The sequence below is a fragment of the Macaca nemestrina genome, chromosome 6 (genome assembly GCF_043159975.1).
Source record: "Macaca nemestrina isolate mMacNem1 chromosome 6, mMacNem.hap1, whole genome shotgun sequence".
In the NCBI taxonomy this organism is placed as follows: Eukaryota; Metazoa; Chordata; class Mammalia; order Primates; family Cercopithecidae; genus Macaca; species Macaca nemestrina.
Window position 1 is genome coordinate 173,610,739 of NC_092130.1, and position 13,303 is coordinate 173,624,041.

The following is a 13,303-nucleotide window of genomic DNA, read 5'->3' on the forward strand; positions in this document are numbered from 1 at the left end:
CAAACCTACCATTTTACTGTCTGCTTTATATTTGTCTCATTTACTTTTGTTTTTCTGTTCTTCCATTATTGTCATTTTATTAATTAAATATTTTAAAATATTTTTCATTTCCTCTTGGCGTTTTAGCTGTACTTCTTTTATTTTTAGTGACTGCCCAAGAGTTAATACATGCTTTCTTAAATGAAAGATAAATATATTGTCTTTTATACTCTCATACAGTAAGCATGTCCAATACCCTCCATTCCTTCCTTAGATTCATGTTTTCTTCTGACATCATATCACTTTAGCTGAGGAACTTCCATTAGCATATCTTGTATGTTTGCTGGTGATGAATTCCCTCTTTTTTTACCTGCAGAGTGTTTTTCATCTCAACTTTGAAAAGGAATATTTGAATTTAATGTTTAACTCAGGGTTAATCATGCTCCTATCAGTGGTTTAAAGATGTTCAAGTGTCTTTTGCTCTCCATAATTTCTGATAAGAAGGCAGCCATTCATTCTGTCATTGACCCCTTTTAAGAATTGTTTTTTTTTTTTGTGGGTACATTTAATGTTCTTCTTTCTTTTTTTCTTTGGTTTCCAGAAGTGTGACTATAATATGCCACATGTGGTTTCCTTCATATTTATCATGCTTGATGTTCATAGAGATTCTTGCCTTTGGAGATTGATGGATTTTAACAAATTTAGGAAAACTTGTCACTAAGTGTGTTGGTAATTTCTTGTTTCCTTTCAAGTATATCTCTGTCCGTCTCCTAAAGACTTCATTTCACAGACTCTTTGTCAAATGTTTCTAGCTAGTTTGGCTGATGAGAGCTGGTGGGAGACTGGGAGGCAAGGGAAAGAAAGAGATTTGGTATATTTCTCCTTCTTACTCTCTCCTTGGCAGTCATTTTCTGGATGGCCTGCAACTCCTGCCTTTTCTAAAGTTCCAGATCCTTGTCAGACAACACCTTACCTTCGTCTAGCTCTAGCTTTGCATGGTTCTAGCATCTGCAAGAATGCCCAGGAGCCTGGGTTTCTGCTAACAACACCTCTATCCTGTTTTCTTACAAGTCTAGAGGTGGTAGAAAGTTTCTTCTGTTGCTACACCATGGCTACTATACTCTCCCCTGTTTGGTTTATCAGCTTTTCTGTTATTCTGTAAATACTTCTTTTTATTAAATTCCCTTTCTGAAAAACCTAAGGCAATTTGTTTTCTTTATTGGAGCCTAATCCATTAACTAGATAAAAAAAGCTTTCTCTGGGTACTATAATATCATTAATAGTTAGGTAGAAACCTAGGGAAGAACTGTAACAGTGACTTCTCCAAATTCCTTTCTTTTTCTTTTGAAAACAGCAAAACAAAGTTGTTACTGGAAGTATTTAGCATTAGAAGTATTGAGAAATATGTATATATTCCTTGGGTTACGCCATACTCTAATTTTTTTATAAATGGAACAAGGGATTATAGAATTATATTGGCCTTCAATTAAACACATATCAACTGATTTAGAGACAATTATGTGTTAATCTACTAACAAATCATAAGGTTTATTTTGTGAATCAGAGTTTAAATAATGGATTCTTGTACTACAATGAATTATATAGGCCTTTGTTTCCTAAAATGCATTTCAATGTTTCTTTTTTTTGAATAATTATTCACTATGAAGAGAGTTGACAGAGACATTCTAAAGTAAGGTCAAATAGACCTGGAAAAATGTGACTCTTCCTATTTTATAATAATATGCTGGACACAGTGAAGAGCATCCCAGAAGAGTTAGTTGTTAACATTTTTTTGTGAATGTATCTGATGACCACTACTTACTCCTTCCTCAAATGTCAAAATCTATTAAGAGCTGATAAAGGAATACAGTGTTACTAATACAGCTTACTATCTGTTTTTTATTTGCTGTAAGATATGATATGCCCATTTAAGCAGGGATAATCATTCTTAAAAGTATGTTGTGACACACAAAATTGACTAAAGAAGAAATGAAAAATATAAATAGGCTTACGTATAAAAAGTAAAGAGATTAACTTGGTAATTAAAAAAAATCTACTTACAAAGAAAAATTCACGTGCAGATGGCCTCACTGGTAAATTTTCCCAAACTTTCATTTAATTTTTAAATTTTTTTGAGACAGAGTCTTGCTCTGTCACCCAAGCTGGAGTGCAGTGGTGCAGTCACAGCTCACTGCAGCCTCTACTTCCCGGGCTGCAGCCATCCTCCTGCCTCAGCCTACCAAGTAGCTGGGACCAACAGGTCTGTGCTACCACGCCTGGCCAATTTTTGTATTTTTGGTAGAGATGGGGTTTTGCCCCTTTGCCCAGGGGTGTTGCCATGTTGTCCAGGCTGATCTCAAACTCTTGAGCTCAAGCAATGTACCTGCCTCTGCCTCTCAAAGTGCTGGGATTACAGGTGTGAGCTACCATTCCTGGCCCAAAACTTTGAAAGAAGAAGTAATATCCATTTTTTACAAACTCTTCCATCAAATGGAAGGGAAGGGAACAGGTCTTAACTCGTTCCGAGACCAGTATCACCCTGATACTAATACCAAAGACATCACAAAAAAGTAGAAATCAGTATCTCTTATGAATATGGATACAAAACTCCTTAACAAAATATTAGTTAATTGACTCCAGCCACGAGTAAAAAGGTTTACATATCAATACCAAGTGGAGTTTACCCAAGAAATGTAAGGTTGCTTTAATATCTGAATATCAGTCAACCTATCAATAGATCACATTAATAGAATAGAAGAAAAAAATACATTATCATCTCAATAGCTGCAGAAAATGGATTTGACAAAATCCAACACTATTTCACAATGAAAACACTCAACAAACTATTACTAAAATGGAATTTCCTTATCTTGATAAAAGGTCACCATGAGAAACTCACAACTAACATCATACTTAGTGGTGAAAGGCTGAATGCTTTTCTCCTGAGATTGAATAAGAAAGGATGTGTGCTGTGGCTACTTCTATTTAACTTTGTACTGGAGGTTTTAACCAGGGAAATTGGGCAGGAAAATAATATAAAAGGCATCAGATTGTAAAAGAAGAAGTAAAACGATCTTCATTTGTAGGTGATATGGTCTTGCATATAGAATAGTATGTGACAACCTGAGATTCAGACTTGGGGTGGCTCAAACTCTCACCAATATGCTCAACTTCAGGCTGTTCAGTATTCTAGTCTATGGCATACTGGCATTTATGTTCAGATGGACCTCTCTTCCATCTGAGTTCTTATGGGCTTAATGCTTCTGCCCCCCAAAATCTATCTGTTGAATTCCTAACCCCCAATGTGATGGCATTAGGGAAATGGGGCCTTTGGGAGGTGACTGGGTCATGAAGGTGGAGACCTCATGAATGGCATTAGTGCCCTTATGAGAATTGGCTGCAGAACTAGCTATTTCTTTCTGCCATGTGAGGATACAAGAAGACAGTAGTCTGCAATCTGAAAGACAGCCCTCACCCGAACCCACCCATGCTGGCACCCTGATGTCAGACTTTGGCTTCTGGAACCATGGCTTCTAAATTCCTATTGCTCCTAAGCTACACAGTCTGTGGTCCTTTGTTAGAGAAGTCCAAAGGACTAAGACACCAGGGAACAACAAATACTGTGAGACAAAGTAATGGTTGGTCAAACGCTCTTAATTATAACCATTTATCCTGCCTGTTCTGTCAAAAGCATGTTCAGGTCCATTAAGTATACAAAGATGTTGGTGTAACTTAATCAATTTTAATTCACATCCCAGTTGCAAAACTGCTTCTTTTTAACCCTGAAGCATAACTTATTACGTATGTACTGAAAAGCAAACTTGAGTCTTCCCTGTCATGAGGCAAGAAAAATTACTTTTAGTGTTCATTTTTGACTTTGGTGCTTTACTCAAGTGCATTCTTATGGAATACGGAAGAGGCTGATTCTGGACAAGGTCCTCTTTCCTTTCTGCTTTTTTCCCCCAGTCAATGAATTGCTTAAAGGTGGCCTGACAGGGGTGAGAAACACATTTATTGATGAGAGAAGCCCAGTGGAGACACACGTTCCACTCAAAAAGCCTATGAAATGTATTAATTACAAGCCATCTCTCTGGGTAAATAATGATGTCTTTGGCATTCTATTGAATGTCATGACTTTCACGGCCTCTCTCCTGGTTGACTTCACTTCCCTTACTTCTTCCCTAAAGCAAGCCTCTCATCAGCTCTCCACTCACATCTGTTGTGTGGGATTCAGTCAGGATGATAAGAACCAAAGGAAGCAAACTTTTCTTTTAATTATAAGTTAGCATGAAATAAAAATTCTTCCTTTTTAAAAGATAGAACTTCAAAATGAAAGGGAATTCAGTAAAAAAGAAAAGAAGAAAGAAAGAATCAAAAGTTGAAAGGAGGAAATGGAATTTAAATATTCATCACCATTACAGTAGCCTTTCTCTGATGAGAGGACTTTAGCTTTGAGATGTTCTGGACACTTGAAGGTTCTGAGATGTAGGAAAGAAAAAAGAGATGATCTTTGGCCAAGTAAGAAGAGTTCTACCTTTACAGCAATGATAAGGGCTGAAGATCTGAATTTTCAGACACACTGTATTCCCCAGAAAGTGCAGAGTCGTCTCTTCCTATACCCTCTACTTGGGGGAGCTCATCCCATCTCTTGGATTTAAATAATCCATAGGTGCAGGTTTTTCAGATTGTATCTCCACCCAGCTCTATAGAATCTATAGCAGCTACAGAGGGTTTCACGGGAGGTTCTATAAATTCTGTAGGTCACATACTCCCTTCTGTGTGAAACCCCAGCACCTGATGTGTAGCAGGCACATGTATCTCATGTCCAGAACGGAGCCCTTGAGTTTGCTCTCCCTCCCCAACCTGTGCCTGCCCCAGGATTCTCTCTTTGTAAATGGCAACAGTTTTTCCAACTGTTCAGGACAAAATTAAACAAAATTAAAACCCCTGCAAAACTTATTTTCTCATACTCCTTATATCTAATCCAGCAGTAAGATTTGTCTATATCATTCTGTACAACCTATGCCAGGATTTGAACGCATTTTACCACCTCTAGTATTGAGTATTGAAATAAGTAATGAAACTGATACTAGAGATCTAAGCAGAAATAATAATTCTAAGATACTTAACATTATAATTTGGTTTATTAATATCTCTTAAGTAAAACATCATTATTCTTAATTTTTCTTGGGCTAATGAAACACATGTTATTTACTTAAATTGTGCTAGAAAAAAAATTCATCCTTGTTTTAACAACTGTCCTCATGACCGGTAAACACAATCCATTTAGTTTGGCAGATAATATGAATGAAACTACTTAAAAACAGAAAAAGCAATTCATGCTTGATCACTTTTGGTCTTCGAAGGTAGCTCACATTTTTGATAAAGTTATACTACAGGGCAGACAGAGTGAGAGAGCAACTCCAAAAAGAGGAGTCAACCAATAATTTAATTTTATCTATTCAAATTCTGAGACTACAGCCAGATTGAACGATTATAGGCTGAATAAGGACGATGTTGGGCTCCCCTTCAGGGAAACACCTCCCTTTACTGGTCCTTTCCAGGTAACAAATTTCTCCATTATTAGTTATTCATTCATTCATTTACTCACTCATTTATTTCTTTCCCTTTTCCAAAAACACGAGGCAATTTACCACCAAAAAAAAGCTAAACAAATGAAACAAAGCAAAAGTATAATTAACGAGTTAAGAAAACAAGTAAAGACAGGTCAGCAGAAGTGAGAAGCACCATTATTCTAGCAAAAATGCTTCATAAAATACAACAAAATGGTTTCTTTAAATAGATGAGATAATAGGCAAGAAAGAGAGATTCCTAGTACACAGAAGGTATTCAAATGCAGATCGCTGAGAGGGGCTGATGCTAAAGGCCCAGGAGAAACCAGGGGCTAATACCTGTTCTTGGTGTAAGACTGATGTCTACCCAAGGAAGGTGATGCTCTCAGGCATTTGATTAACATGAAATTAGAACTGAGCTCTTGAATAAAGGCAGGGGCCCTGAAGGGCTGTCCCACCAAGAAACAAGAAACAGAAAAACTCTCCACCAGTCTGGTAATTTTTAGGGAAGATAACCATCTGACTGGGGCCATGAAGAAAAGGTCAGTTTCAAAAATTGGGATCACCAATCTTGCTCCATGCCAGTAGGTGTTGACCCAAATTCACATGACCTCCTTAGTGCAGGAACCTTAGTCTAAGGATTTAATAAAATATTGTGACTTGAATTGGTGAATCCCAGAGATACCCGGCAAAGATACACTGAAATCTATCCCATAGTGATGCCGTTACAACTCAGAACATACAAGACTACCATGGACCCAAATCCTTGCTGTTGATAAATATATACACAAAATTACAGACAATACAAGGACAGACTTAAATGGCAGAATCACATATTGATCAATCCTAAGGAACACAGTAAAATAAGTGATATTTCCGCCAGGCGCAGTGATTCACACCTGTAATCCCAACACTTTGGGAGGCCAAGGCAGGCAGATTGCTTGAGGCTAGAAGTTTGAGACCAGCCTGGCCAACATGGTGAAACTCCATCTCTACTAAAAATACAAAAATTAGCCCGGCTCAGTGGCAGGTGCCTGTAATCCCAGCTACTCGGGAGGCTGAGAAAGGAGAACTGCTTGAACCCAGGAGGCAGAGGTTGCAGTGAGCCAAGATGGTGCCACCACACTTCAGCCTGGGTGACAGAGCAGAACTCTGTCTCAAAATAATAAAGAAAAAGAAATAAAATAAGTGATCTTTCCATATAACATGTTTACAATCTGCAATAGACCAGGCGTGGTGGCTCACGCCTGTAATCCCAGCACTTTGGGAGGCCAAGGTAGGCAGATCTTTGAGGTGAGGAGTTCGAGACCAGCCTGACAAATATGGTGAAACCCCGTCTCTACTAAAAATACAAAAATCAGCTGGGCGTGGTGTTGGGCGCCTGTAATCTGAGGTACTTGGGAGGCTGAGACAGGAGAACTGCTTGAACCCAGGAGGAGGAGGTTGTAGTGAGCCGAGATTGTGCCACTACACTCTAGCTTGGGTGACAGAGCAACACTCCATCTCAAAAAAAAAAAAAAAAAAAAAATATATATATATATATATATATATATATGTATGTATGTATGTATCTGCAAGTAAAGGAAAATGAAACAAAACTCCATAGGCAAAATATAAAATTATATATACAAAAAGGTTAGGTTTTAAGAACAACATAGACTTCTTAGACATGAAAAAAAAATCACAAATATTATAATCTCAATGTTGGGTGAAGAATTTATCAGAATGCAGCCCAAAGAAATAAAAAAGTGGAAACTGGGAGGAAATATGACAATACCTGGAGCCCAGGATGAGAACAAAATATGCAGTTACAAGAACTCCAGAAGAAAGAATAGACAATCAAGACAATCAACAGCAATATGTAAGAGACAGAGGCAGAGAATTTTGCAGAACTGAGCAAAGATATGTGTCTTCAGATCAAAAAATCACACCTAGTCACTTAGGTAGATGAAAACGAAAACACTTATGGAAACAATACGGTGAAAACACCGTCACCACACCCCTAAGCCAAAAAGATACCTAAAAGCATTCAGAGAGGAAAGACATACTCCCTAGAAAGGAATGTAATGAGACTGACAGAAATACTTCATTAACAAAAATAGAAGCTGTAATGCCACAGAGTAATGTCATCATAAGTCTGAGGGAAAATAAAAGTTAACCTATAATTTTATGCCCAGTTAAACTATTATTCAAGAACTGTGAAATAAGGTAGATACAGAAATTTTAATATAACTAAAAAAGGCAGCTATTGTTACTCATAAATCCCCTCTCCAAAAACCCTAACAACTCATAGACATCACCAAAAAATAAATAAATGAATTTGAAGAAACCAATAATTTTTAAAAAGCATTGATGAGCAAATTAATTGGTAAAGAATGTGGCAGATTTAAATACACATTGACTATAATTACAGTCAGAGCTAAAAATCCTAGGAAATAATTATATTGAAGAGAGATTATGAATAAGTTTAGAATGTATTTCATTAAGCATAAATGTTAAAATTCAATTCACAATTGCCAAGACATGGAACCAACGCAAGCATTCATCAACCAATGAATGGATAAATGAAATGTAGTGTACATACACGATGGAAAATTACTCTGCCACAAAAATAAAAAGAATAATATCTTTTGCAGCAACTTAGTTGGAACTGGAAGCCATTATTCTAAGTGAAATAACTCAGGAATGGAAAACCAAATACTGTATGTTCTCACTTATAAATGGTAGTTAAGCTATGGGTACATAAAGGCACACAGCATGATACAATGGATTATGAAGACTCCAAAGGGGGAAGGATAGGAGGAGTGAGGGATAGACAACTACGTATTATGTACAGTGTATACTACTTGGGTGATGAATGCACTGAAATCTCAGACTTCACCACTCTACAATTCATCCATGTAACAAAAACCACTTCTATCCCAAAAGATATTGACAAAAAATATATAATATTAAAAACATGTAAATATAAAATACATATTATAAACAATAATTATATATTTTTATTCTTTAACATAAATAATACATATTGAAATTTTAATGATAATCATTAAAAGAAAAATATAAATGATGCATATTCTCTAAACTTTAATAGTAATCTTTAATGAAAAAAATACATAGACTTCCTAACCAGTAAAAGAAATAAAAGAATAAACAGGCCTCTCTGCCTATGGAGTAGCCATTCTTTTATTTCTTTACTTTCTAATAAAGTTGCTTTTAATTTACCATTAATAAAAGGAATAAAAGAACTTGATCAATCCATTAGAAATCAGAAAAAAGAGAATAAAGGACCAAAGAAAAGCAAGGTAAATAAAACACAAAATAAAATGGTAGAAGTGGGTCCACTCACACCAATTATAAAATCAAAATACAGATGACAAAATAAATATAGAAGAAATTAACATGAAGAAAGATATCAAATTGAATAAATAAAACCAAAATAAAAACATGTATTGTTTAAAGGAAGCATACCCAAATAATAACAGTCAAGAGGGTGGAAAATTGGGACTACAGTAAAGAGGACACAAGGTAAACATTTGCAAAAGTCTGGATTATGGACCCGTGTGTGTTTATTATATCACACTCTGTAGTTTTTTGTATCTTTGAAATATTTTCTAGGAAGATTGTTTCTAAAGAAAAAGAAAAAAAAGGAGATATTAATACGAAAGAAACACGAAGAAGTCACAGAACAAGAAGCCTGAGGCTGTTACAGCAAGTGCAGGTCTGGGGGCTCCATTAGATGAGGCTGTGGGTTTTCCTTAGAGCGAATGCAACCTGCGTGCACCCACAAAAATAATGGGTGATGAAGCTTGAGAGAATGAACGTCCATGGGTCCTCATAAAGATGCAATGCCACAGAAGAGAGACAAGGAAAACCAAAGCCAAGCCAGCAAAGACATGACAGAGATGTGTTTCTTAAAAGTGAAATCCCACGAAACGTTTTCCCTGGTTCCTGGAAGTCTTATTGCCTTCTTTGGAGGCATCTTCTAAATTGCCCCCAGTCCTCCCAGTAGGTGACAGATCCTGTATTACTTATAATGCAGAGAATACAGAAATACTCATCCAATAGGAAGATGTAGAAAAATTAATGAATCTATCTATGTAAGAGTAACAGTGAGGACCCCTTCCCTGGGTAATATTTATTCCACCTATCTAGCTTTCAAAATGCTTTTCTGCTCTATCAGTCTATAAGCCAGTGTGTACTGGGATGGCTGTTTCTCTCCAGTACCATGATAACAGGCCTGACACTAAGGAGCTTAATTTGTTAACATTTGTTTGAATGGAAAACTGATATGTTCACATTGGGACATTTCACTGAAGATTCTGTAAGTCCTGAAGAAGGGCTCCTTTTGCCCATGTATTACACTTCCAATTCATGGGGAGAGCGGAAGTCTACTGGAAACCCCTTCCATAAGGGAGCACATTGCTAAGGAACTGGACACACATGAACAAAACTTTCACCACTCTACAATGCATCCACGTAATCAAAAACCACTTGTACCCCAAAAGTGGTTTTTGGCTATTTGGCTCAGTGCCCAGAAGAAAATCCTTTGAAGTACAGAGGCGGAGAAACAGACAACTTCTTTGACAAAACACTACTCAATCTAAGCCGCTTGAGTTGCCCACAAAGGCTGGCTGCACCATGAGAGTTAAATGCAAGCACACAACTGAATTCTACTAGATTGAAAATGGTTGCTTTGACCTTAACAAAATAGGTTAAGAAAGAAAAAATATATGATCAGAAGGAAAAAAAATATATATGATCAGAAGGATATAGAAACTTCTTTCTATATGCCCAGTTATTAAAAGAAGGACAAGAATTTTCTTTAGATTGTAAAATGAGAATTATCTTTCTTGAAGAAAGTCACCTGATTGGTCTTGAACAAATTAAGAAGGTGCAAGAGAAAGATGACCTAGGGATCCTAAAGTGATTGGTTTTTCACCAGTAAGTGGAGCCAGAAGGAATTCACCTCAAAGCATGAAATGTGGTTTGCTCCGATTCTCCCATTTGCACCCACGTCTCTCCTGGGAGAGGTCGGCTGAACCTTGACTTGTAACAATCAAAGACGGCTGTGGAGTGGATTTCAAAGAGAGGGCCATGTAACACACAGAACTTGGACAAAATGGATGGGCGGGCAAAGTGTGCCTTATAGTGAAAGGCCATGCCCTTTCAATATAATATAATGCCATTTGTTTATTAGAAACCACATCTGGGGACTGCGCTCTTTGTGGGTAAAGTTTATTGAGCTACATTTCCTAGACTGTGCATCAGAGTAATACCAACATCAAAACAAGAAGGTTAAATTATTTTTTTTTAAATCCCTAGAAGTTTGAATCAACATGTCCACTTGGAAAATCCAACATTATGCTCAGGAAGACACATGGGGGCCACTTAACCTCCGAGGTCCTGGGTTACTCTCCCTTCACCACGACATGTTAAATCACCCCTCTGTCTACACATTAGCATCCTTTCACACCTTTAAATATAACTGGGCTCCAGTGGAAAGGCAACCCAGGTGAGAATCCCAATGGAAACCAGAAGTACTTACTTTGGCAGCACGAGAATCTGCACAATGAAGATACAGAAGAATATGAGACAGGCACAAGTCACGTAATACTTGAATGCTGGCAGTGCCGTGGCCCGGTACTGAAGGGGAGAAAGGAACCTGTGAGTGACGGTTCTCCAAGAGAAGAGCTGTACACAGTGACCAGCAGCCTAGTTGTACCCAGAGCATGCACCACACTCAGTAATTGTGTAGATTGACGCCAACGCGAGGGAAGGAGAAAGCCTATTCATCTCAGCAGTGAGTGTTTTCTTCCCCCATAAGAACTGTGAAGGAGCGACTTCCAAGGACCACAGTTTATGAGTGGAACTGTTTTCAAAGCCATCTATAAGCAACTGAATCTCTCTAGTAAGGAGAGAGGTACCTGACCAGAAGGTTGAGTGAGTGAACTGTGAATCGCGCCTGTGCCCTGGGTCCCATGAGGGTCTGTTGTCTACGAGTATTGAGGGAAAGGGAATGACTTCTCATATACTATTTTACTTTTCAATACTACTGAGGAAATGCAAGTCATATTCCTTTATTTTAGTATTTTATTTTATTATTTGTCTTAATGCCATTGAGAGGTGATGGGTAAAGTTACAAGACCAAAAGGTTTGCCGACTTGGTTCTTAGTTGGCTTGTTCTGAGTCTGGCCAATGGGCTCCTCTTCCTTCCTCTTGTCCAGTGCATTCAGCAGGAGCCCACATGGTTCCCCATGCCATGAATAAGCTGATCAGCGTTAGCTGCTTACCTGGGGCTGACCCTGCTTGACTTAGGCAGGATAAAAATGCCAGAGAGGGCTCTACTTATGATGCTGATGATGACCCCTGCTGCATTCAGCATGGTGTCCTGCATTCCCTGCTTTCCCTGTGATAATCATTCAATCCACACAACAGCCCCTATTTTTGGATGAAGAAACTGTGGACTGGAACAATTGACTACAATCAGGGAGATACAGTGCATGGGAAACCAGGACCTTCACCAGGCTCTGAACTCATACTCTCAACCTTGAGGCTCAACTGCCTTACGAAAGGTTGTATGGTAAAATTAAAGGAAATAAAATTTTGTGCCAATGCCTTTGAAACCTCCTGAAAATACTGTCAGGTTGCATTGGCTACATTTGCATAAACTCTCCCAAGTTATAGGGACACATATGTATTTCTTGCATTTTAGCTTCCCTGTTTTAGTGCTGCATGAAGGATCTCTGATGGGTCTCCAGATATTTCTCTTCTCTTAGCTCTTGCAGCCTTTTGCCCTACCTGATCCCCTGAAGGGCAAGCTGGGGATAGATGGACAAAAACTGAGCTTAAGTCTTGCTGCTCTCTAAAATTTGCTTTAAAGTTGGCATCTACAAATATGTATACATGGGGAATGTGTGCAAAAGCTGGATTTTTAAATGATCACTTTCTGTTTACTAGAATTTTGGGGGGTATATTTTGTGACTTAGTAGCCAACATAATTTCCATGCTCCTGAAGAAGCTATATTAGCATAATTGCTGAAATGTGATTACATTCTATGCCCTCAATTAAATCCTTATCTTCTAACTTCTTCAGGCCTTTGTGCAGAGATATGAGTGGGAATTTCTTTGTGGTATTAACAAAGAAATGGACTTCTATCAGGAAAGAAATAATGTAACAGCTAAGCAATAAGTAGCCATTAATATTTGCTCAAGTTATTAAGGATAAGATGGTCAATAATAGCACATTATAACAAGCATCAATTTGGTAAACTGTCTGCATTCAATGGTCAGAGTCCTCTACTTAGTAGTAGACAATACATCCTCTTGACAACCAACATAAAAAAAAACTTTTGGTGTGTCCATAGATTTTGGAAGGAATTATCATATTTAATATTTCTATTTGATATTCATAAAATAATGCACTAAATTTTATCAACATAGTTTATTATTATTATTATTTTTGAGATGGAGTCTCACTCTTCTAGGTTGGAGCGCAGTGGCGCGATCCTGGCTCACTGCAAGCTCCGCCTCCCAGGTTCTTGCCATTCTCCTGCCTCAGCCTCCCGAGTAGCTAGGACTACAGGCGTCCGCCACCATGCCTGGCTAATTTTTTTATATTTTTAGTAGAGACTGGGTTTCACCATGTTAGCCAGGATGGTCTAGATCTCCTGACCTCGTGATCTGCCTGCCTTGGCCTCCCAAAGTGCTGGGATTACAGGCATGAGCCACCGTGCCTATCAACATAATTT

At 37.9% G+C, this 13,303-nt stretch overlaps 1 protein-coding gene and 1 long non-coding RNA gene across 2 annotated transcripts in view; one reads left to right on the forward strand and one right to left on the reverse strand.

The window, feature by feature from the left end:
- The window catches only part of LOC105489474 (adenylate cyclase 2), a 425,178-nt gene that overhangs the window by 86,821 nt on the left and 325,054 nt on the right, over positions 1–13,303 (reverse strand). Inside the window, exon 14 of the mRNA XM_011754299.3 lies at positions 11,101–11,198. Coding sequence (XP_011752601.2) covers positions 11,101–11,198 — 98 coding nt within the window. The remainder of the gene's footprint in view (positions 1–11,100; positions 11,199–13,303) is intronic.
- The window catches only part of LOC105489473 (uncharacterized), a 41,203-nt gene that overhangs the window by 12,058 nt on the left and 15,842 nt on the right, over positions 1–13,303 (forward strand). The gene's annotated exons all lie outside the window — the stretch shown is intronic.